Source organism: Hemiscyllium ocellatum, chromosome 31, assembly GCF_020745735.1.
Source record: "Hemiscyllium ocellatum isolate sHemOce1 chromosome 31, sHemOce1.pat.X.cur, whole genome shotgun sequence".
Taxonomy (NCBI): Eukaryota; Metazoa; Chordata; class Chondrichthyes; order Orectolobiformes; family Hemiscylliidae; genus Hemiscyllium; species Hemiscyllium ocellatum.
The window spans coordinates 28,852,692-28,878,965 of record NC_083431.1 but is presented as its reverse complement, the minus strand read 5'-3'; the positions used below and the strand labels follow the sequence as shown (position 1 = coordinate 28,878,965).

General features: G+C 40.8%; 1 protein-coding gene across 1 annotated transcript in view; it reads right to left on the bottom strand.

Moving 5' to 3' along the window:
- LOC132830282 (double C2-like domain-containing protein beta) overlaps positions 1 to 26,274 on the bottom strand; it is a 264,612-nt gene that overhangs the window by 66,115 nt on the left and 172,223 nt on the right. The window contains exon 5 of the mRNA XM_060847825.1: positions 7,115 to 7,241. Coding sequence (XP_060703808.1) covers positions 7,115 to 7,241 — 127 coding nt within the window. The remainder of the gene's footprint in view (positions 1 to 7,114; positions 7,242 to 26,274) is intronic.

Here is a 26,274-nt window from a genome sequence, read left to right as displayed (position 1 = left end):
TGTAACATTGCTCCATTCTGATCCTACCTCAGCACCTCTACTGTTGATACTTCTAATGTTCTTCTGGCTAGGAACACACATATTGTAGCTGATCAAAATAGCTCATGTAAAGTCCCATTCGTCTGTTACATTTATGCTTGCTCACCTACGTTTTTATGGCCAGCATTTACTACCTGCCCCTAGTTGCTCTTAAGGAGGTGTTGTAAGCTGCTTTCTTGAACTGCTGCAGTCCACCTGCTATGGGTTGATTCCTGATTTGTGCCTCACAGATGATAGACCAGCTTTGGGGAGTTAGTTGGTGAGTTATTCACTGCAGTATTCCTATCATCTGACTTGCTCTTGTAACCACTCTGTTTATGTGATGAGTTTCTGGTCAATGATTACATCCAGGATGTTGGTAGTGGAGGATTCAGTGATGGTAATGCTATTCAATGTCAAGGGGCAGTGGTTAGATTGTTGCTGATTGATGATGGTCCAAGCCTAGCATTTGTGTGGTGCCAATCTTACTTGCCACATGTCAGCCCAAATCTGGATATTGTCCAGATCTTGTGCATTTGAACATGGGCTGCTTCAGTAACTGAGGAGTTGTAAATGGTGCTGAACGTTGTGCAATCATCAGCGAACATCCCCACTTCTGACCTTATGATGGAGGGAAGGTAATTGATGAAGCAGCTGAAGATAGTTGGGCTGAGGACATTACCTTGAGGAGATGTCCTGGAGCTCAGATGACTGAACTCCAACAACCAGCTTCCTGTGTGGCAGGTGTGATTCCAACCACCGGAGAATTTGGGCCTGATTCCCATTGACTCCAGCTTTGCTAGGGCTCCTTGATGTCAAGGCTGTCATTCTCACCTCACCTCTGGAATTCAGCTCTTTTGTCCATGTTTGGACCAAGGCTGTAATGAGGTCAGGAGCTTAGTGGATCCAGCAAAATCCAAACTAGGCGTCATTAAGCAGGTCATTGTTAAGCAGATGCTGCTTGAAGCCACTATGATGACAGCTCCATCACTTTAATGATGATCAAGAGTGGACTGATTGGGCAGTATTTGGCTGGGTTGGATTTGTCCCACTGTTTATGTTCAGGAATTAGTTGGGCAGTTTTCTACTTGTTGGGAAGATGCCAGGTTTGTAACTGTACTGGAAGAACTTGGCTAGGGGAGTAGCAAATTCTGGAGCACAAGTCTTCAGTATTAATTCCAGGATGTTGTCAGGACCTGTAGCCTTTGCAGAGACCAGTGTCTCTAACCGTTTCTTAATATCATGTGGAGTGAATCAAATTGGTTGAAAACTGGTACCTGTGATGCTGGGAACCACTGCAGGAGGCCAAGATGGATCATTCATCTGGCACTTTTAGCTGAAGACAGTTGCAAAAGCTTCAGGCTTATCTTTTGCACTGATGTGCTGGGCTCTTCCATCATTAAGGATGGGGATATTTATGGAGCCTCCTCCTCCTCCAGTGAGTTGTTTAATTCCCCATTATCATTCACAACTGGATGTGGCAGGACTGCAGCGCTTCAATCTGATCTGTTAATTGTGGGATCGCTTCGCTCTGACCATCACTTGCTACTTATGCTGCTTGGTGTACAAGTAGTCCTGTTTGGTGGCTTCATCACGTTGGCACCTCATCTTCAGGAATGGGCCTGGTGCTGCTCCTGCATGCCCTCCTGCAGTTTTCATTGAACTAGGATTGATCCCCTAGCTTGATGGCAATGGCTGAGTGAGGGATATCATACCATGAGGGTTACAAATTGTGCTGGAGTACAGTTCTGCTGCTGTTGTTGGCCCATTGCACCTCATGGATGCCCAGTCTTGCATTGCTAGATCTATTCAAAATCTGTCTCATTTAGCACAGTGATAGTGCCACATAACACAATGAAGGATGTTCGCAATCTGAAGACAGAACTTCATCTCCACAAGGACTGTGCGGTGGTCACTCCTTTATGGACAGCTGCATCTGCAGTTGGCAGATTGGTAAGGATGAGGTTAAGCAGGTTTTTCCCTCTTGTTGGTTACCTGACCACCTGCCACAGACCCAGTCTAGCAGCTATGTCCTTATGGACCTGAGCAGGTCAATCAGCAGCACTGCTGCTGAGCCACTCTTCAGCAATGAAATCCCCCACTCTGCATACATGTTATGACCTTGCCATCCTCAATGCTTCCTTCAAGTGTTGTTCAACATGGAGGAATACTGATCCATCAGCCAAGGGAGGACAGTACATGGTAATCAGCTGGGGTTTCCTTGCCCATGTTTAATCTGAAGCCATGAGACTTCGTGGAGCCTGGAATCAATGTTAATGACTCCAGGGGCAACACCCTCCCAACAATATCCCACTTCGTTGCCACCTCTACTGGATCTGTCCTTCAATCACTTCTTCATGTCTTCAGCTGCCTGGACTGATTCCCAGGCAGTTTGTCCCTCTTTCTCAGTCATTAAAATAACCTCTTTGTTCAAGGTTAGCTATCATAAGAATCCTACATCATGAGATGCTAAAATGTTGTTTGGTTATAATGTTAAAATGTTGTTTGGTTATATTCTGTGATGCCCCTTGTAATACTTTCCTATTTTACACCTGAAGGGTTTATGCTCGAAACATCGACTCTCCTGCTCCTCGGATGCTTCTTCTGTGCTTTTCCAGCACCACACTCTTCGACTCTGATCTCCAGCATCTGCAGTCCTCACTTTCTCATATTTCACGTATTTAAAGGTGTAAATTATGATTGTTTCCTTGGGCAATTAATGACAATATTAATAATTCATTGAACCCTCTCATTCCAACAAAATCTTGCGGTCAAATATATCTGTCTATGATGTCCATGTGCTGCTGTATTGCTCTAAGTTGCCCTCTTTGTGTTTAGCATTATTTTCCTCCTTTACTCTTTAAACATCATCTTTTCAAAGAGTTGCTAGCACAGAATTTGATGTTGGTTGAGACAGCTAAATGCTCCAATAACATGATGAGATGCTCAGGAAACGTCTGGGAAAAGGAACATCTGCTACTCAGTTCCTCAGCCAAATGGGACTTTTCAGAATGAATAACAATGAGATGAAACCAATGCTGGTGCAAGCAGAACACAGAAGAATTGACGCAGCTGTGCAAAACCTTATTTCATTGTCCCAGCTCCATATTTGCACACTGTCATTTCAACAGGCTTTTCTTAGTAGCCTGCGGAATATCTCCTTGATTCATGCCAAAGCTTATTAATGGATGAGGGACATTATGATGTTTTCAAGAGATTTTTAGCTGCAATTTAAGGTTGCTGTGTTTTACATCTTTAAAACAGAGACTTTATCCTCTCCTTTCCTATCTATTCCTCCCAATATAGTTCCTATCTTCACTCCCTCAAGAACCTGTGCTGGGTCCTCTACTTTTTGTCATTTACATTAATGATTTGGATACGAGCATAAGAGGTACAGTTAGTAAGTTTGCAGATGACACCCAAATAGGAAGTGTAGTGGACAATGAAGAGGGTTACCTCAAATTACAACAGGATCTTGACTAGATGGGCCAATGGGCTGAGAGGTTGCAGATGGAGTTTATTTCAGATAAATGCGAGGTGCTGCATTTTGGGAAAGCAAATCTTAGCAGGATTTATACACTTAATGATAAGGTCCTAGGAAATGTTGCTGAACACAGAGACCTTGGAGTGCAGGTTCATAGCTCCTTGAAAGTGGAGTCGCAGGCAGATAGGATAGTGAAGACGACATTTGGTATGCTTTCCTTTATTGGTCAGAGTATTGAGTACAGGAGTTGGGAGGTCATGTTGCAGCTGTACTGGAAATTGGTTCGGCCACTGTTGGAATATTGCGTGCAATTCTGGTCTCCTTCCTATCAGAAAGATGTTGTGAAACTTGAAAGGGTTCAGAAAAGATTTACAAGGGTGTTGCTAGGGTTGGAGTATTTGATCTATAGGGATAGGCTGAACAGGCTGGGGCTGTTTTCCCTGGAGCGTAGGAGGCTGAGGGGTAACCTTATAGAGGTTTACAAAATTATGAGGGGCATGGATAGGGTAAATAGGCAAAGTCTTTTCCCTAGGGTCAGGGAGTCCAGAACTAGAGGGCATAGGTTTAGGGTGAGACGGGAAAGATATAAAAGAGACCTACAGGGCAACCTCTTCACACAGAGGGTGGTACGTGTATGGAATGAGCTGCCAGAGCAAATGGTGGAGGCTGGTACAATTGTAACATTTAAGAGGCATTTGGATGGGTATATAAATAGGAAGGGTTTGGAGGGATATGGGCTGGGTGCTGGCAGGTGGGATTAGATTGGGTTGGGATATCTGGTGGCATGGATGGGTTGACCGAAGAGTCTGTTTCCATGCTGTACATCTCTATGACTCTATGACTCTATTAGTGATGTAGACTTGAATGTATTTGGAACATCAATTCTGGCTGGATCAGAACAAGAGCTATTAAGTATCACTCTTCTCTTAATCTTCGGTGGAGATAACCTCAGCTTTTTTCCTCTGCTATTAAAATGCTTTACTCTTACCTGTTACTTGGAACCTGGGAATTTCCTGAGTTTCTTTTTGATTTCCCTCCATGCGCTCTCCAGGTTTGACTGCATCTACCAGGTTCCTTTGACCCCAAGTCTACTAAGCAAAGGACTATCAAACCTTCTTCTTGGCCTTTGTTTTACAGAGCTGAAAATGTGTTGCTGGAAAAGTGCAGCAGGTCAGGCAGCATCCAAGGAACAGGAGATTCGACATTTTGGGCATAAGCCCTTCATCAGGAAGGAGGAAGAGAGCTTCTTCAAGGAAGGCATCCTTGCAAGAGGATTCGCAGTAGGTTAAAATCTTCAAGGAGAGGCTTATGCCCGAAACATCGAATTTCCTGTTCCTTGGATGTTGCCTGACCTGCTGCGCTTTTCCAGCAACACATTTTCAGCTCTGATCTCCAGCATCTGCAGATCTCACTTCCTCCTTTGTATTACATAGTAAATGGCATCCTTTGATCTCATATTCTCCCTTTTACTTTGTAAACTGACATCAGCAGCCTCTCTCATCAAAGCCCTATCCTTCAACACCTCATCATTGCAAACGAAGAGCCGGTTTCAACCCTCTCTTTCCTCTCCAAAGTCCTTAAACTTGCTGGTACATCCCACATTTGGACCAAGCTTCTCCAGAATGTCATGTCTGAATCTGGACAAATTGATTGTTACTCTGCAAGAGCAACAAACTCCACACAACTCACAAATCACATTCCCTGTTGCCTCTCATTCTCAATCTCTCATCATGTTTTCATCTAATTACCACTTCACTCTCCCTAAATGGAGGACCCTCCTCCATTCTGTAGTTTTATTGATCCATTCTGGGTGGGCGGCACGGTGGCAAAGTGGTTAGCACTGCTGTCTCACAGCGCCTGAGACCTGGGTTCAATTCCCGACTCAGGCGACTGACTGTGTGGAGTTTGCACGTTCTCCCCACGTCTACATGGGTTTCCTCCGGGTGCTCCGGTTTCCTCCCACAGTCCAAAGATGTGCAGGTCAGGTGAATTGGCCATGCTAAATTGCCTGTAGTGTTAGGTAAGGGGTAAATGTAGGAGTATGGGTGGGTTGCGCTTCGGCGGGTCGGTGTGGACTTGTTGGGCTGAAGGGCCTGTTTCCACACTGTAAGTAATCTAATCTAATCTAATCTTGGCTTCACTCTCATGTATCTGAAACAAGTATCTCTACCCAATCTATCTTGTGAACTCTGGATTCTCCTAAAATCTATTGTTGATCCCTTTCTCCTCCTCCTACTTACCTGCACATCGCAATGGAAATAACTTACATAGGGTCAGCTGCTGTTATCTAATTTTAATTCCCCACCAGCCTTCTGGACCCATTGTTAAATTATTGGTCCACCAACCAATCCCGCATGAGGCTTTGCTTCCTTCAATTAAATATTGCGAAAGCAAAGTCCTCATCTTCATCTCCTCATTACAAAATCCATTTATTTTTTTCTCACATTTAAATTGCTTTGTGTGCTATGAGGTAAGCTTACTGCGAAAAATTATATCAACAGAATTAACCTTTATTTTTTGGCATTGCAATAGGATATTGAGATGAGTACGAATACAAAACAAACATCCTGCACAACTGCTAAGGAAAGGATCAGCCTTTCTCCATTATAATCTTAATGAGAAAATGCTGCAGAGAAAATAGGATACCTGTTGCACAATTATTGAAATATTCAAAATCCAGGGATTCTATAATTCCATTGCTTTCTCCATGTATTTTCTCACCAAAACACCCTGTAGTATAAATTGCTGTAATCGCTTGAAATTGGGGATTCTTGATTTAATTTGTTTTATTATTGTCACATGTACCTAGGTACAGTGAAAAGTTTTGTTTTGTGTGCAGTACAGGCAGATCATATCATACTAAATGTATAGGATAATAGAACAGATCAAAGAATACAATATTACGGCTGCTGAGTGAGGGCATAGAGTACAAGATCAATATTAAATTTAAAATTTGAGGAGTCCATTCAGGAGTCTAATAACAGCAAGGAAGAAGTTGTCTTGAATCTATTTGTACGTGCATACAAACCTTTATATCTTGTGACCAGTGGAAGAGCTTGGAAAAGAGTATAACTGGGGTGGGAGGGGTCTTTGATTATGTTGGTTGCTTTGCCAAGGCAGCGGGAAGTGTAGATGGAGTTATTGGATGGAAGGTTGTGTGTGTGATGGACTGGGCTGTCTTCATGACACTCTGTAGTTTGATGTGGTCTTGGGAAGAGCAGTTGCCATACCATGTTGTGATGTATCCATACAGAATGCTTTCTACAATGCACCTATAAAGATTGTTAAGAGTCCTTGAGGACATGTTGAATTTTCTTAGCCTTCTGAAGAAGTACAGTAGAGCAGTTCTTGCATTGGACTTGATGATTGCAAGATGAAAAGCGCCAGCAATGTCATTTTTTTAAACAATACCTTTTGATGATATTGTATGCATAATTCCCAACAGTACAGATCATACATTGTACCTCCCAGGGAATTGAATCCCGTACTACTGTATTTTGAGAGGATTAAGAACCTGAAGGGAAAATGAATGTCTAGCTGGTTAATGACCATGAAGATCTAACACTTTTGGCTGTCAAGTGAAAAATCAATGTAAACAGGATTAACACTTACTGGAAGCTGTTTCTCCAGGCAAATGTTGAAGGTCTTTGTTTGATTTGGCTTTAATCTTTTCAGTGGAATTCTTGTTTCACCAATGAATTCATTATGACGGAATTTATCTTCATCGCATACCGAAATTCTGCAACCATAAAATGGCAGACATTACCGGCAAATATTTTAGCAGCAGTGACATGAATATACATGCACTGGTATAAAAGACTGTGTGATCCATACATTGAAAATTTAAAACATGATTACAGGCAACAAACAACTGAAAGAGTGTCAAGGTTAGAGTGGTGCTGGAAAAACACAGCAGGTCAGGCAGCATCTGAGGAGCAGGAAAATCGATGTTTCGGCAGGAGTCCTTCATCAGGCATTCAGTTTCTCGGATGAAGGGCCCCTGCCTGAAACATCAATTTTCCTACTCCTCGGATGCTGCCTGACCTGCTGTGCTTTTCCAGCACCACTCTAATCTTGACTCTGATCTCCAGCATCTGCAGTCCTCACTTTCGCCTAACTGAAAGAATGTGCCATTAATGAAACAATTAATTCCTTTAAGCAAAACAAAACACCAATAAATTCCAAGGAGCAAATGAGAACGGTGCAGTTTACATGATCTTTTGAAGCTAATAAAGAAATATTTATACAGTTTATGCTGGGATTTTCATGTAAGGAACACTAATGCAATCTTGCTAATCTTAATTTATAGAAGTAGAAATGCATGGAAAGCAGCAAGGAGGATTGTACAAGACTGCAGGAAAGCAGATATTTATTAGATTTAGGAAGATGGATGGCAGACACAACCTAATGTTCATTAACGTGAGCTACGTTTTATAACAAGGGAGGAAGTACTAGGCCTGAGGATACATAATTAATAGGAAGAGGCTGAGGAGTGAAAATGAAAAGTGATCTAAAAGTGCAAATATATTATTTGTTGAAAGCCCAAATTCAATTATTAGTTGCATAAACGGCAATACATTTTTGGGTTTAATATGTGAGAGATATAAAGTGCAAGGGCAACACGGAATTTGATATCAGGATACTATGGGATGTATTTTGGCTTCCGAGGTGGGAAGCTTGGGTCAGAAAATATTTCTGACACTTCAGGCTTGCCTTTTGGATCAGTGCCCAATCAAACAGTTAATGGTTTACTTTAGTTGTCAAAATAAAATTCCCTGTTAAATTAAAGCTTTCATTAATCTATGCTCACAGAAAAGATTGACTGACATCTTTAGTGGTTAAGTTGTTCTTTCTGTGATCCCTTTTCTCAATGTCTCAATGTTTATTTGAGAAGATAGACAAGATGTGAAGCTTTTGAAGCTTCTGTTACTAACGTATCCGTGGTCTGTCACTTTGTCACATGTATCGGATTGTAGTTTTATTTTAAAGAGGATTTGTGAATAAGATTGTTTTTTCCCTTCAGTTTTCCACTTTATATTGTTATTATATAATTCATTGCTTATAAGCATAGTACTTACTGGGTGAAAGTGCATGAATTAGCATCCGCAATGAGAGGCCATGGAGGATGCTAGAGGCATAGAATGGCAGGGTGGAGCGAGGGGGGCATACAGGCATCAGTAAGACCTTGAGTTGACTTTGAATCAACTTTTGAATCTCTTTAAGATGTTAAAAATGTTATTAACTATTGAAGTATGTCCCTAGTGTCCCTACTGGCCATACTTTTAACCTATAGCTCCCTTGCTGGAATTTTATGGCATTGAGGACTCTCGATTGAGCCATACCTCGTACATACTCGTATCCTTGATGATGTCGATTCCCAGTCTTTCTGTAGGCTTTTTGAAGATTCATGAGGCCATCCTTGAGTTTAGCAATCTGTTCTGTACTGGGACAATCCCTAATGTTCTACCCTATTTGGGTCCCTGGTTTATGTCGCAGAGTAAATTGTTCCAACATTAAATCCTCCTTTGATTGAAGAAAGTCTGATAACCCTTCCCTCACTTCAGCGCCCAATGTCTTATTAATTGCTACTTTAAATTTCTACACTCTCAACATCTCCCTAAATTATACTAATTGGTTAATAAATGTTTCTAACGATTCATCAGATGTTGAGCTAACTGATAGGATGAGTGAGATCCAATCGGTAAATTTCACCTGGGGCTAAAATACACGTCAAATGCTTTAATCAATGCATAGTAGTACATAGTATTTTCTTTCAACCTTTATCTTAGCACAACATCAGCAGCTGTTAGACCTGCAGCATATACAAATGTGTAGCTCCCATTTTGGCTTGTTCTGGATTTTCTAATTATCAAAAAAATGCTGCAATGGTAAAATCTCTATTGAAGCTGCTATCCCCATGGAACAGGCAGCATGGCTGTCCTGCGTGTGAACTCCAAATATTCTTTCTTCCTGTCGAAACTTTCTAATTGAGAATATTGCTGGTTTATGACTTGGCTTTGAAGTCTTCCAAGGTTCTATCTCCTCCTCTTTGGAGGCCTCCTGCTCTGTAGCCCTGTAATGAAAGGCTGCTGATGTCTTTTCTCAACCTTTAGAACTTTCTTTACTAGCGCTTTTCTTGAAGTCTTCCGAGGTCCTGCCTTGCATTTGGAAACTTCCTTTTTCAATATGTTACTTGGACTGTGTTTCAACCTCAGAATGTGGCTATGGAGCTTTTCCCCTGAGCTGACACCATGCAGCATTTTATGCTGCAAGCCAATACTGCTCCAAGAGAAATTGGTCGAGAGCATCACAGGGTATTGGTACCTGTACATACACTGTCACTGAGGCTGCTTACACCTCAACTCTAAGCAAGGCTCTTCACCTCATGTATTGGACCACTCCTTATTCATATCTGTACAGAGGTTCTCAGATATAGCTCTCTAGTGTAGTCTCTAAGACCACTCTCTTCACATGCTATTCTAACTGGTGTCTTCTCTTACTGATGTCAGTCTCATGTGAACAGTTACAAAGAGTCATAGAGATGCACAGCACAGAAACAGAGCCTTCAGTCCAACTTGTCCATACCAACCACATATCCCAACCTAATCTAGTCCCATTTGTCAGCACTTGGCACATTTCTCTAAACCTTTCCTATCCATCTACCTATCTGGATGCCTTTTAAATGCTATAATTGTACCAGCCTCTACCACTTTCTTTGGAAGCTCATTCCATATACACGTACCACCTTTTGCATGAAAATGTTGCCGCTTAGGACACTTTTAAATCTTTCCCCTCTCATCCTTGAGTTCTGGACTCCCCCACCCCAGGGAAATGACCTTGTCTATTTATCCTATCCGTGTCCCTCATAGTTTTATAAACTTCTATAAGATTTCAGATCAATATCATTGATTATTGCCACAATTATTGCAATTCAATACAGGTGTAGAACTTGCTTTTGTTTTGTCAAATGTCAAATTCTCTTCATAAAGAAAATCCCCAGAATTGAACAGGATCTTGAAAGGAATTTGAGAAATAATTAACAGCATGTGATCATAGTCAACCCTGAGTCAATTCCCATACTATACCAGCAGACTGGACAAGACTTCTTGAATTGAAAACAAGAGATAAATTGTCTTTTCTGAAATAGGGAGAGCAAACGTAATTACATCTGAATTGTAACAGTTTACTCGAATTACAGCAAAAGTGTGATGATTCAAACTTGGATTGCCAGTTGTGTCAGGGATGTTAGCCATCTCTCTGCAGAATAACCGATCCAATAGAACAATGCATGCACTAAGCTAAAGATCCAGATTAACCAAATTCGTGCAAGTTTATCACTTGACCACTCTCAACTGATTGGAGCAGCGTTAAGCCATACTAGAACATGAAAACATCAAGATTATCCTGTTCAAACCCTCCAAACATAGCTAAGCCTGTGAGAAAGTTAGAAATGTAGTGGATCAGGCAGGAAATCAAGTTGACACAGCCAGTGAAAAACTACAACGTGAAGCAAAACGAGTAAGAATCCACTACAGAGTTTGTCATCTATTCTAAAACATAAGACGAGCATCTAGGAGCAGTTTGACAAGCAGACGTTTTCTCCAGCAAGAAAGAGGATGAGAATGGCCGCTTTTCCCTATGTCGAAGCAGCTCTGTTAATGTGGTTCAAGGCTTCTCAAGCAGAGAATGATCCCAACTCCAGCCCATTCCTGCAGGAAAAGGGGAGTCATGCTGCAAATAGACTGGACTACTAGGATCTGGATTAGTGGTGGTGGAAGACCACAGCGTCCAAAGTGCAGCGAAATTGACGTTTCTAGGAGTTCACCTGCAGTGATGAATGGATGGGTCAATTGAAGATAAGGAATGGTGTAATCTCTGTATGGTAAGCAGTGATGACAACAGTGACAGATAATGGCTGCAAAATTATCTCAACCACATCCTGAGCCAGTTTGTGCACAAGAACATTTTTAATGCAGAAGCAATTGAACTGAACGTACCATCTTGGATTGGAAGAGGAAACATGTGATGGTGGTAAGTGAAGCTAGGAAAGATATGGTCTGCACCAACATGGAGGCAACAGAAAGCTATCACTTCCTATGTGGGCAAGTCCAAAAGGCCTGAAAATGTGTTGCTGGAAAAGCGCAGCAGGTCAGGCAGCATCCAAGGAACAGGAGATTCGATGTTTCGGGCCCGAAACGTCGAATCTCCTGTTCCTTGGATGCTGCCTGACTGCTGCGCTTTTCCAGCAACACATTTTCAGCTCTGATCTCCAGCATCTGCAGAACTCACTTTCTCCTCGAAGTCCAAGAGGCCACATTGCTTTGAGGGTGCCAAAAAAACCCACACAGTACAAGGCTAAAAAAACACCTGTTTGGACAATCCATTATACAGTCAGCTCTTCTCTAGTGCGATGGTTGCATTCTTGTGCAATCCCCGCATTATAGAAAAATCACGCTTTAGAAACAGCACTTAAAGTATTGGCGCTGTAATCATGTTCCAGCCAACACATGTTTTAAAAGTTTGAGCCTTAGAAACAGCTTCTCCAATTTGTCAATCGTGTTACAGCAAATTCCTATTGACAAAATGCATGTAAAAATGACCCATACTATTGAGCTGAGGTTCCAGATGACCTTGAGGAGTTTTATGACTGCTTCCCTGCTCTCCCACCTGTTTCCCAAACTGAAACTACAAAGGCCAAAGAAAAGCTTCATAATCTCACACGGCACCATGAAAACATCAAAAACATTTTTGACTGCATTGACAGTATGGCAGAATGTATTGCACTTGATGCAAGACAATGGACTAAGAGAAAAAGATTACTGAGCTTTTTTGGAGATAACTCCAAGAACTTGTTTCTATGTAAGGTCAGCCCAATGTATACATTGAAAATAAAAATAATTTTCATGTATTTATTCCTTCAGTGGGTTTGCATTTGGCCTTTTTGTTTGAGAGAGTGTGGGTTGTAGGCAAACCAGGTTACAGTATATAGGAGCTTCCTCAGCCATCTCAAAACTCTTCTTAATGCAACATTTCAAATACGTTTCAACTCATCGCAATTTTACTAGAATATCCTTTACAAATATCCTTTATTGTCACATGTATTCAATGTAACATACAGTGAGAAGTGTGTATCGTTGCCCGCATATAGTTGCCATTCACATTAAGTTATCTTTTAATTTTTTTCTAAGTCAAAGAGAGTCCAATGTTTCCTTCTCCTCTCCTTGGCCATGCCTCAGAGGGTGCCACCCTCCAGGCTTTCCAGCCCATGCCATGTCGCTACAAGGGACCCAATCCACATGGAAGCAAGAGTCCTCTTCCAGGATTCACAGGCCGACCGACCGACTCTGTAGCCACACTGCCCCCCTTCAGCCTCCTGCTGAAGACCTCTCTTTGTCAGATTTGAGAGAAAAGAAAGAGTAGAAGTGAAAAGAGAAAGAAAAAAAAAATGCAGACAAAGAGGACAAGCCCAGGCCCAGGCTGCCTACTCCACTGCCGTTATCTTGATTTTTAGATGACCATAATATTACTTGTCTTTTGACATTTGAAGGTGAGCAACAATAATACAATTAATTAATAATTTAACCAAACACCTCAGGGACTATACAGAGGCAAAAATAATTAGAACTGAGAAATGCAGGAAGGAGTATACATGTTTGTGTCCTCAGTCAAAAAAGTAGATTTAGCTCATGTTTTTGAAGGAAGCTGAAGAGATATCAAGGTTGAGCATGAATGCTTCAGAGTACAGCAGCTGAATGGCTAGTCCCTGCAGCCAAGCATAAGGCAGGAGGAAATACAATGCAAGGAACCGAAATATCAAATAAATGCAGGCTGCAGTCAAGTCACTGGAACTGAATAATATTGCAAAACTTGTGAAATGTAAGGCCAGAAATAGAGTTATAAATATTCACAATTATTTTTAAACTCATGCATGTGTAGATAAAGCAACCAATGAAAGTTGGCTAGCACAGAGTAATAGGAGTAAGACTGGAGTAATAAGACTTTGGTCCTTGAAGTTTTGATGAATAACAATTCATGAAAGGGAGAACTCAGCAATGTGGTAATAAAGGGATGTTTGGATGTAATAAAGACATAGATAAAAGTTTCAATAATATTTGAGATGTGATAGATGCAGAGGTCTTCAATGTTAGCTCAAATAGGAATTGGTTCACAGTTCAGCGTTGGTCTAAGGGAGCAGTTAGCAAGGGGGGCAATTAGGAATGTAGTGCAGAGATTGAAGCAGGAGGTGTTCTTATTGCTTTGTTCTTGCTGCTATTGAGCTCAAATAACTTAATGAGCAATCAAGGGTGTTGGTGTTAAAATGGAATGCTGTCACCGCATACCTGAAAAATGTGACTGTATGGCACATTTACAAAAGGGAAACATGTAGATGAGGAAAAGAATAGGACCAAGGATAAAGTCTTGAAGAGCACCTAGCTTTTAGGACAGGTTAGAAAACCAACAAGGAGATTAGATTAGATTCCCTATAGTATGGAAACAGGTCCTTCGGCCCAACAAGCTTACACCGACCCTCCAAAGAGTAACTCACCCAGACCCATTCCCCTACACTATATTTACCCCGTCTAATTCACCTAACACCAAGGGCTATTGAGCATGGCCAATTCACCTGACCTGCACATCTTTGGACTGTGGGAGGAAACTGGAGCACCCGGAGGAAGCCCACACAGACACGGGGAGAACGTGCAAACTCCACACATACAGTCGCCCGAGGCGGGAATTGAACCCGGGTCCCTGGCGCTGTGAGGCAGCAGTACTAAGGTGCACTAGCTTTATTATGACAAGCAGAAATAGAACCAGAATTCACACAGGAATACAACAGAACAAAGAGAAGGATGCAGTTGCTGACTGTGTCAAACATCACAGAGGTTGAGGAAGAGGAGGAAGAGGAGGAGGAGGAGGAGGAGGAGGATGATGGGCAGCACAATCACTGGCCCCATGTCATTATCATTAGTTGTTGACAAAGGAAAAGGTAGAATGAACAATTCATAAAGAGAATGAGGGGAAAGGTGGGTGCAAATCCTCATCACGAAAACATGTTTGAAAACATTTAGAATTGTTTTTAAACAGAACTTCAATAATGTTAGCATGTTCATGAGAAAGAATATCTTCCAGCCCTGCGGAACTTGACAATGATCAACAACTACGCTAAGGCTCTGAAGAAATCAATTTACAACCAAACAATATACACTTTAGTACAGCTATTTTTCAAGGAGAAGTGTTCTGTACATCAATAATATTGAATACAAGGCCACAGTCAAGCTACATCACTTCATCTTTGTCACATTCACTGCAATTAATTGTTTAAAAGAAGGATCTGATGGATTGAAAATTGAATAAGGGAAAGGATGATGCTATTAAAAGTATTGACTGTGTGGCCTGATTATTAGCTTCTTCTAACTTTGCCAAAAACCCCTCTGCTAATTCGACATTTGCCTGCTCAAACATTTGAATAAATTATTTTTCTCCCAGTTCTAATTATTAAAATTGTCTACATGTTTACATGACACTTCAGTCCAGCATAAGTAAATATGCAACTGAATTTTTTCTCAGAAGAACGGAAAATATATTCCTGTATAATGAAGAACAGAGTCACAGCAAACACCAGAAATGATCAAATGCAACAGCAAAGAAAGGCTCAAATATTTGAAAAGTGATTGACAGAAAATGGACTGCCATATGTTTGATAAAAAAGCAGCAAGTACCAGATATGTCAGCTGAATCTGATAATAAAAGTATTAAAAAGACCTGCATTGGTCTCAGTTCAGGTAACAGATATTGAATTTGCAGATGTCAGATACTGACTGAGATTCATATGAAACTACATCTTTTATCCCTTCAAAATATCGATGTGGCTTTACATTATTTGAAGTAAAGACCGAAGTAGTTAGCTCAATTTCTTTAGCACCATAGTCTTAATTTCAGGTAATAGAAAGCCAGGTTGGCACTGGTACGTACAATCACAATTAGTTAAGTCTCTCAACAATTACATAAGACTGCAAACCTTCTCCAAGGACCAACTGTGTTAAACAGCCTTATATATGCAGATACCAATCAGAAACAGGAAGGGGCCATTCAGTCCTTCAAACCTGCTCTGCCATTCAATAGGATCACAGCTGATCTGATCACAGTACTCAATATTCCACCTAACTGCTCCCCACCAGCCTTTAGATACCCTTGTTAGTCAAGAATTTACTGCAGCCTTAAATTGCCATATCACTTGCCTTTCACTCCTCCCTAGAACATCTTGATACCAAGAACAACTACGTAAGGATCCTACTCATTGACTATGGTTCAGCCTTCAATACCATTAGCCCCTCGAGGCTGATTACTAAACTTAGTGATCTCAGACGAAGCCCGACTCTCTGCAACTGGATCCTCAGTTTCCTGACCCACAGGCCACAATCAGTGAAGACTGGGGACAATATTTCATCCTCACTTACATTCAACACTGGAGCCCCCCCCAGGGGTGCATACTCTGCCCTCTATTGTACTCACTGTATACCCATGACTGTGTCGCCAAATACCAGACTATGATACCACCATAGTCGGATGAATCTCAGATAGCAATGAAACAGACTACAGATGGGAGTTGGAAGACCTGGAAAAATGGTGCACTGAGAACAACCTAGCTCTCAATGCCAGCAAAACCAAGGAACTCATTATTGACTTTCGGTGGGATGTTACTATGTCCCCCTACACATTAACAACACAGATGTTGAGTAAGTGGAGAGTGTCAAGTTCCTGGGACTGGTCATCCATAACAAGCTTTCTTGGACTCTTCATGTGGACGCACTGGTTACAAAGGCCCAACAGCATCTCTTCTTCCTCAGGAGCTGAGGAAATTTGACCAACTTTTATAGGTGCACCATCGAGAGCATTCTGTCTGGATGTATCACTACCTGGTATGGCAACTGTAGCATTTAAGGTCGGAGATGGTTACAGAGAGTGGTGAACTCGGCCCAGACAATCACAAAGGCAACCTCCCATCTATAGAATCCATCTACCAGGCCCGCTGTCAAGGAAAGGCCACCAGCGTTTTCAAAGATCCATCCCACCTTGGCAATGTTTTTCTACAATCTCTACCATTGGGGAGAAGGTACAGTAGGTTAAATACACGCTGCAGCTGGTTTCAAAACAGTTTCTACCCTACTGTTGTTAGAATACTGAATGGACTCACAAACTCTTAACATCCGCCTGGACCTGTGTTTTTTTTTTGCCACTGTTCACCTATTATTTACTTATCTACGCTACTTAACTCTGTGATCTGCCTGTATTGCTTGCAAGACAAAGCTTTTCACTGTGCCTCGGTACACGTGATAATAAATTCAATTCAATTCAATTCAAATATTCAAATACCCACCTCCCTCACTTTGCATTGAAGAGAATTTCAGATTCAAGACTTTCTCTTTAAAAAAACGCATCTCCTTAAATGTGAAACACCGTATTTTTAAGTCAAGCCCCGAGATTTCATCTCTCCTAAAAGTGGAAACATCCATTCAGAAATCAGGTAAGGACATGGAAGGGCAGGGCGTTACAACGGGTTTGGGGTGTAGAAGAAGGTAAAAGCTGTCAGAGGAAGAATGAGGCTGCAAGAGGTGTCATAGATTAAAGGGGGCTGCAAGAGGAGCATTTGGGGAGAGGGAGGTTTCACAAATAGGAGGAGGAGAAACTGTAAAGGAGAGAGAAGAGCTTTAAAAACAGTTAGCAAGGAAATACTCTGCCAAGACAAACAGATCACTGCGAAAACAAATTCATGATAAATGAATGTGGAATCTCAAGTTTAAACCTGTATAAGTGATTGTACTGGATAGAATACAGACAATTTTCAATGATAACGTTAAATCTGAGAATGAGATCTGAGATCTGAAATGGGATGGCAGCTGATTGGTTAGTGTCTCAGCTTTAGGTATGTGTGATGAAATTATTAGTTGGGATCTCCCCAGTCTTTGGACGGGGTGTTCAAAGTGATGGCTTTCTTATGTATAACAGTGTGTATCAGATATTTTGAGGAAAGAAAACTTGTTTATTTGTGCTTGTTTGGTTTAATTAACCAAAACTATGGTGTCCAGGAAATTAATACTTTCCTTGTGTGCTGCGACTTTAAATTTAATGGAGAGTTGACAGTTAATTATTCCAATTCCACTTGTGTGTAAGTCCAATTTTCTGATATGTCAACACAAGTACAAAAGGTATTATTTTTACACAACAGGCTTTGCCTAATAGATAAGGTAATGAGAATGAGAAAAGCAAACCTCAAAAATCAAAATGTAGCCCTCAAGAAGTGACCTTGAGAAAAAAAAATCTTTTTGACACCCCTTCTACATAACGTAGCAATGTGAAAGCTAAAATTTTGAGACAGAACAGCAACATGTAATTTTGCACGTAATTATATACAGAGAATAGTATCTTACCTGGAGCCTTAAAGACCCTGGCTACAGTTCACTGTTATTAAAATGTGACAGCTGCCTTTTACATATGCTCAGTCCCTATATCCAGTGTAAAGGCATAATTCCTTTTACTTCACATTAAACTTAGTTCTTTTACAGCACCATTTCTACTCATATTTGACTAAAAATCTCACCACCTCACCCCGCCCCCCCCACCCCAACCCCCACCACACACATTCTTATGCTTGAGAAACATATGCTCCCTTGCCATTTCCTGGGAGTCTGTTTCCATTGCTCGCACATTCATGGAATGGCATTGACTGTCCATGATAACAGCAGATAGGCTGCTGTAAACCAGATCTTGCTGATAGCTATGTTTTGCTGGCTCATTCATATCTTTATGATCAACAAACTGGACTGAGTCAGTGTCAAAGGTCTGAGTCCAAGAACAATCTCAGGCAGCTTGAATAAAACCTTGTTTTGCTTGCAATGTTCGGCACACTGCATTATTTTGTGTAGTGGAAGATCTTTAGATTTTAAAAACTCTGATGGGGCTTCATCCTGTACCCATAAATGCAGGTTCCAGTTCTGTGTGATCTGCTGTTACCATGACACCACTCTCCTTCAAACATACTCAGTATCTATATCTGCAGTAAAAGTACAATTCATTTAACTCCACATTACCCAAGTTATAGGGATGTTCTACACAAGAATCTAGGGAGCTCATTGATAATTTTCTTTATTCATTCATGACACAAGGACATCACTGAGCATTTATTGCCCACAGGGCAGTTAAAAATCAACCACATTGATGTGGGGTCTGGAGACCCATGTAGGCCAGACCAGGTGTTGATGGAGTATTCCCTCCCTGAAGGACATTATTGAACCAGACGGGTTCTTTTGACAATGGTTTCACAGTTATCAGTAGCTTCTCACTTTCAGATTCTTTTTGTTGCATTCATATTCCAACACTTGCAGTGGTGGGATTCAAAGACATGTCTTCAGAACATCAGCTGAGTTTCTGAATTAGTAGTCTGTGATAATACCATTAGGCCTTCACCTGCCCCTACAAGCTACTACATACACGTGCGTGATCTGAAATTAGAAATTAGAGGAAGAATATTACAATTTGATGAAACCTACTGGGAGTTAATAACAGCAGGGGAGGTGAGGGATGCAGTTCAATATGCAAAAACTGAAGTAATAGATTTAGAAGGAAGACTAAAATATTAAAATCTTATCAGTAAAACAAATTTTAGCAGAGTAGTGTAGCTCAGCTGGTTATGTAGACGCAGAGACCATTGAAAGTCAAAGTTTAAGTAAATATGAAATAACATGATTGAAATCCGTGACTTTAAATGGTATACAGAAGTAGTTATTAATTTGAGTAACATCCTAAACATGGAACAAAGAAAAACCAAAGAACTGCAAATGCTGGAAATCAGAAACAAAAACAGAAATTGCTGGAGAAACTCAGCAGGTCTGGCAGCATTTGTGGAGAGAAAACAGAGTTAATATTTCAGGTCCAGTGACTCTTGTTCAGAATAGACCATTCTGGTCATGTCCTTTCTCTCTAGGTTACATACATAATAATTCTGGTTGACCTTGTGCTCTCCACAGCAGGAGTGTTGTTCTTGGTGAGTTCATAGAGAGTTTGGAGACCTGATTCAATCAGGTTGTACATACTTCTCTGGCTTGGTGTCATGTCTTGCTGCCTTTTGGGCATAGCATGTATTGACATATTTATAACTACACAAATGTCAAAAAATATTATGCTTTTAAAGTTTGTGCAGATGTTTCTAAGTGATTTAATTGTTTACTTTTATATTGCACCAATTTGAATGCACGTGTACCTTCCTCTAGAAAAGATGAAACAAAGTCATTGAGGGAATCCTATACCTTTATGTGATACTTTTAAAATTCTGTGTAGTGTCTCTCTGCAGTTCATCTGCTGAACAATAATCATCATGGCCCTCACTAATGTTATCACCAATTGTATGCTTTTAACAGCACTAACAATCAGGATCAGTACAGGAGGAGGCCATTCAGTCCCTCGTGTCTGTTCTAGGTCCCAAAAGAGCTACCCAGCTAGTCCCATTCTCCAGCCCTATCTCTGTAGCCCTCTACGTTCCTCTCTTTCAAATATATCTCCAACTGTCTTTGGAAACCTCCTATGAAATCTGCTTCCACCACACTCCCAGGCAGCAAAGCGCTGCACTCAGCCACAAATAAAATCTGGCCACACACCAGTTACTACTAATCCTCACTTCTTTGTGCTAATTATTCACTCACTAACTAATTTACCATTAGGAATGGAAGTAAGCCATTGAGTGATGTCACCAGCCACCACACACAGCATTATATTCAGGCTCACATCCGTTTCATCGGATATACATGCAGCAAGGTTTTTTTTTAAACTCAGGTGTCAGATTCTTGAAGATGTGTTCAGAAATGACTCATAACAACGTCTTTATCTGATTCCATCAAACCTTTGAAGATGTGTGTTCTCCCTTGTTTTAGCTTATAATACATCTTTATATGCTTCTTGCATATTTCACACTTGAAATACAAATACAACTGAAGACTAGTTTTAATTTAGTGAGATTTTAAAACTATTCAACAACAAAATATACCAGCTTAAGTTGTTTAGTAACACTTAGTAGATATTATCCTTGGATAGTTTTGAACATGACCAATCTTTTCTATTTAATCACAGAATATCACACCCATGACTGGCTTGCTACTACTGTGATTGAAACTCATTGCACATCAATGTTATAGATTTAAGATCTTGCAGAGCTTCATGTCAGAATATGCCAGAGATGTGATTAAGTTTCAGTCTTTTTTTCCACTAGGGTGCACAATTCAAACCCCTCAGCGTGTAGACGAAACTGACAGGTCATCCAAATTGCTCTAAAGTTACCGAGAAGCACTGAAGCCGATTGCTTCAGTTGAATGAATAGTTCATCATTCTCACTGTGGGAAGAATTGACTGAGGTGCTGCATAAAAAATAGTCACTGAACTGCAAAAGTAAATGGTTCCGAAATGCTTTAAACCTTAAGATCTTATCCAAGTATTAGCAATGGATGGCACCTAAAAATAGTATTTTCGCATAATCCCATTTTTACAATTTATTGTAAACCATTCCCTTACGATTCGAAATGTTACAGAAATACTGATGTCATCCATCACTGTTTATTGATTTGCTTAAGATGTTTTAAAAGTCACAATTAAGACAAAACTTTTAAAACGCCAAACTGAAGAGAGGTTGCCCTTCAGAAGTTTGAGTCAGGTGGGAGCAGAGGTTTATATTGTTGGAGAAAATGAATGATGTGGAGGTGCTGTTGTTGGACAGTGGTGGACGAAGTCAGAAATCACATGACACTAGTTTCTAATCCAACAGGTTTATTTGAATTTACAAGCTTTCAGAGCGATGTCTCCTTCATCAAGTGGAGGGTAGCGCACAGGCAGAGAACTCACATGCAAAGAGATAATCCTAGGTAATGAAGAGTGTCAAAAGATAATATAAACGGTGTGAGTGGAGTATCGACAGGCTGAAGAACAAGTTTCTACAGGTAATCAAAGTGTCAAACGGTGTGAGTAAAGTGTCAACAGCTGAATGGCAAGTGAAGGGATGACCTATGATCCGATTAATTAAGGCAGAGAGATAATTACAAAAAATTCAAATATAAAATGGTGCTATAGATAACCCAAATGGCTGGAAAAACATGATAGGTATAAGAATTGCATAATGGGAGTCTAACCAAAGTAACAAGTAATCCAAAACTGTACGAACTAATTAAGGCAGCGAAATCATAACAAGTTATCAATGTGATGGTGTCAAAAAAAACAGTAAGGAAGATTTTACACAGAACAATATGGTGGGGTTACATGTAATCCGACATGAACCCAAGATCTCAGTCGAAGCTGTCCTCATTGTTATGGAATTTGGCTAACAGTTTCTGCTCGGCGATTCTGCGTTGTTGTGTACCTCAAAGGTCGCCTTGAAGGACGCTTACCCAAAAGAGACTGAAAGTCCCTGACTCCTGAAGTGTTCTCTGACTGATTAGATTTCCTACACAGTTCCTATAGTGCAGAAACAGGCCTTTTGGCCAAACAAGTCCATAACCCTCCAAAAAGTAACCCACCCACACCCATTTCTCTCTGACTAATGCACTTAACATTACAGGCAATTTAGCACGGCCAATCTACCTGACCGGTACATCTTTGGATTGTGGGAGGAAACTGGAGTATCCGGAGGAAACCAACGCAGACACGGGGACAATGTGCAAACTCCACACAGGCAGTCGCCCGAGGCTGGAATCAAACCTGGGTCCCTGGTGCTGTGAGGCAGCAGTGCTAAGCACTGAGCCACTATGTGTTAAAACTGGGAGGGAACATTCTGCGCAAATGTGCGGTGTCCATTCATCGGTTGTTGCGGCACATGCATGGTCTCACCGATATACCACATCTCAGGGAAAAAAGGAACTCCAAAGTCCCCAAGAGGTTTATGTCACTGTGGAAAACCTATATTGAAGATTTTTAGAAATATTTCCCTCAGAAGAGAATTCCCTCAGAGGTGTCTCCTCCACTACAAATCCTGTCAGAAATGTAGATCAAAGCAAATTACATAAGAAAATATTCAATATTTCTTGTCAGTTCTTAGGAGTTTTGAAACACTTCTGCCAGGAAATTAATAAACAGTTCCAAAGTGAGTGCAAAGATGAGATCTAAAGTCTGTAATCCTGACACTTTTGCCTTATTGTTTTGGAAAAAGTATGATTTGTGAAGAAAGGTCATTTAAATCCACTTTTATGAAATCTTAATGAAGGTGCTTTCACCAACCACACTCTTTTATGATATTTTAACAATGCTGCCACAATCAAGACCATTTTTTTCAAGTTTTGTTATATAATAACCATCATTTTCAGTCTTGGGTTGTTATTTGCACTTGGCAGTATTTGAAGAAAATGAAAATGCTGATAGTACGCATGTAAAGAACTCAGTTATTTCGCACTTATATCTGAGCAAAGTCAAAAAATGACCATAAGACATAGGAGTGGAAGTAAGGCCATTCGGCCCATCGAGTCCACTCCGCCATTCAATCATGGCTGATGGGCATTTCAACTCCACTTACCTGCATTCTCCCCGTAGCCCTTAATTCCTTGTGACATCAAGAATTTATCAATCTTGTCTGCCTATTATTGGTGATTATAAATCACAGGCTGGTTTATTGCAGCACGGTGTCATTAACCTCAGAGAGCATTGATCTGCAAAGGAGTTTCCCATGAGCAACAGGAAAATCTGTAGTTTCTTTGGCAACAGAGTTGCCCTTTTTTAGATGTGGTCACCTTTACAATTTAGATTTGAATCAGGTTTTGTTCAAACACCATTACTTTTCTAATGTCCCCCGATTTTTAATTTTTTTTCAATAAAACAACCCCAATGTGTATGACAGGTAGCACACTTCAAGTACAGAATGAGCATGTGTGCATTACCTGCCCATACCGAATAGTTAGGTGTCTCTTCCATGCCTGTATCACTGATGTAGTGACAACCTATTTCCATTCCCAAGTATGGCAATTGGAATGAGAAATCCAAACCAGGAACGACAAACTGAAATCATGTGCAGAAAGAAACATTAAGGCTTGGAAACATATATGAGATGAAAGCAGGTAGATAAGAGAGACAATCAGAATTCTATTCAAAAAAACTTTATGCTTCCAACACAAATTTTATTTTAAGGGAATGAAACTCCAACTCATAAATTTGCTTTTCAGGATCGTAAATATTTTTCAGCAGTAATTAGCACTTATCATTCCAATACAAACTTACACATGCTTGAATGCAGCATGCCTAATGTTCTCAGCCATTTGCAATTTGGCAAGTTTACTTTATTTTTGTTATATCAACACATTGTCATTCATGGATGTGGCTCACAAACAAGGTGCCATGTGAAGTAATCAAACTCTGCTGACAGCAAACTTTGGATTTCCACATTTAAACATAGACAAGGGCAGACACCAAAAGTTGTTGTTCCACTTACTAGTGAAGACCTATGATAGCCTCAGCATTAAGATTACCACAAATCCATGCCATTGTCTGTGCCTGAACATTCACACATACAAATATTGCAGCACTGAACTGTAGTCAGTCATAGAAACCCTGGTAGATTTCTGCCTTCCCTAGCCCAGGTACTGAGGACAAAGTTCCCAGGTCTGTACATAATTTGCTCATTTCAGATAAAATGGCAGTGGAGTAAAGTTCGCCTCAGTATCTCTCAGTTAGTAAGGCCTAGATAAATTGATGTTTCCATGTTTAATAGATAGCCATTCAGTTCACACTCCTGACAAACAATGTTGAGCATATATTTAAGAGTGCGCACATAGATGTTTGTGGACATAACAAGGGAAGGGACAGAATCCAGTTCAATTTAATGTCGTCATGCCGCCTACTGACACTCACAATATTCACCATAGTGCAGAAATGCTTACCCAGGATCAGTCATACCCTTCAGGAGAAGACGAGGAATCCATCAGACCCCATTGAACCCTGTCCCAGGAAGAGCACATTAATCTACCTGGCACACTGCCACCTTGTTAAGAAGATACATAGATTTCTTTATTCATACACAAAATGAGGGAGTTGACATTTAGTACATTCACTGTTGTTTGAGATTGACACTGAATTGTTGAACGACATGGATTTATTTCTCATCTGACGTGGTTTTAATGGAGCATTGATTTTTAAGGTGTTTTCTCAGAACTGACAGAGTGGTAAACAATTGAGTATTTTTTAAGACAGTGATTCATTGATCCACAATTGAAATTCCTCGCTCTCAGTAATGCAGTTGTTGGCTCATTGTGACAATAAAACCCAGCACACTCATTACACTATCTCAAAGTAACACAAAAACACCATTGTACTGTTGTCCAATTATTCAAATAGTAATCAGCTATTGCTTAATTACAACAATTGAATGTTTAAATCAGCAAATCCTTGAACTTGAAATGGTTAAAATGAAATTGAAATCAAATTGATCATTGTTTACTGAATTTTCTTACAACTTATACCTACAATGTGTCACCTATTTAGAAATAGAAATAAAGCTTTTATAGAAGGTTCATTGAGAGAAGTCTTGTGGTGTGTGTGTGAAGTAACTCCACAGAGGATGGTATCCCGTCACCAAGTCACTCTTTATTTACACTGTCTAGTACTTGACACTGTCTGGCTCCCTCAGACCCAGCTCTCAGTGAAAAGAACTTTGAACACTCTTGTGTATATCTGTCAACCTGGGCTCCTTGATTGGACCAAGTTAATCTGGTCCAATCAGAAATTCATATTCTGAGGTCCACCTGGAAGACCTTGTTACAATCACTACATCCCTCCCCTTCTAAGTCCAGGGACAGATGATTTTATTTTTCTTGGAGTATCTTCTGGGGCGTTTTTGCACCGGGTCCTCTGACTCAGCCTTGAATGCAAGCAGCATGAACCAGCCTGTAGCCCATTTCTTGCAATCAGAGTGCCTTGGAAGAAATTCATCCTCTTCTTCAGGCAGTAATGACATCAGAGGTGGTGATATCTGCTGTGCCCATTTCAGACTCCAAGGTTTCTTTGATGCAAGATGGAGGGAGAGAACCCAGGGTTTCTGACAGCTTTTCTGGTTGTTCTGAGGGGCTGGGTATGTATTGCTGCTGGCCTGATTGTGATGTTGTAGCTTTCATATGGTCACATGCTAGTTCAGGACCATTGCACCTCCCTGAGCTTTGTATATCATTGGACCTGACCTCACATACCCTGCGTCTTACCCATGCAGGGCCATTCCTGCGGTTCCTATACCAAACTTCATCCCAAAGTCAACAGTCTCTCTCGCTTATAGGAGTCTTGTGCTCGGCACTGACATTTCTGATGCTGTTTCACCCTCTCCACCCAGGTGTGGGAAGATCAGATTTAACTTGGTATGGAGTCATCTCCCCAGTAAGGACACTGCTGGAGCTATCCCTGTAGATGCATGAGGAGTGGTTCTATATCATATTGGAACTGGGACAGTTTGGTTTCCTGTGAGTTGTCTCTTTAAGCCCGCCTTCAAAGTTTGGATTGCTCTTCTCACCAGACCATTGGATGATGGGTGCTATGGAGCTGTCCTGATATGCCAAATGCCATTTGACTTGAGGAAATACTTTAATTCCCTACTGGAAAATGATGGCCAGTTCTCTGTGACCAATAATTCCAGGAACCCATGTATTGCAAAAGATGCTAGTGGCTTTTCTACAGTTCTTCTAGTGTTTGATGAATGAGCTCTGCATAGAGCCAACCACTTTGAGAGGGTGTCCACAATGACCAAGAATGTTGAGGCCACGGGAGGT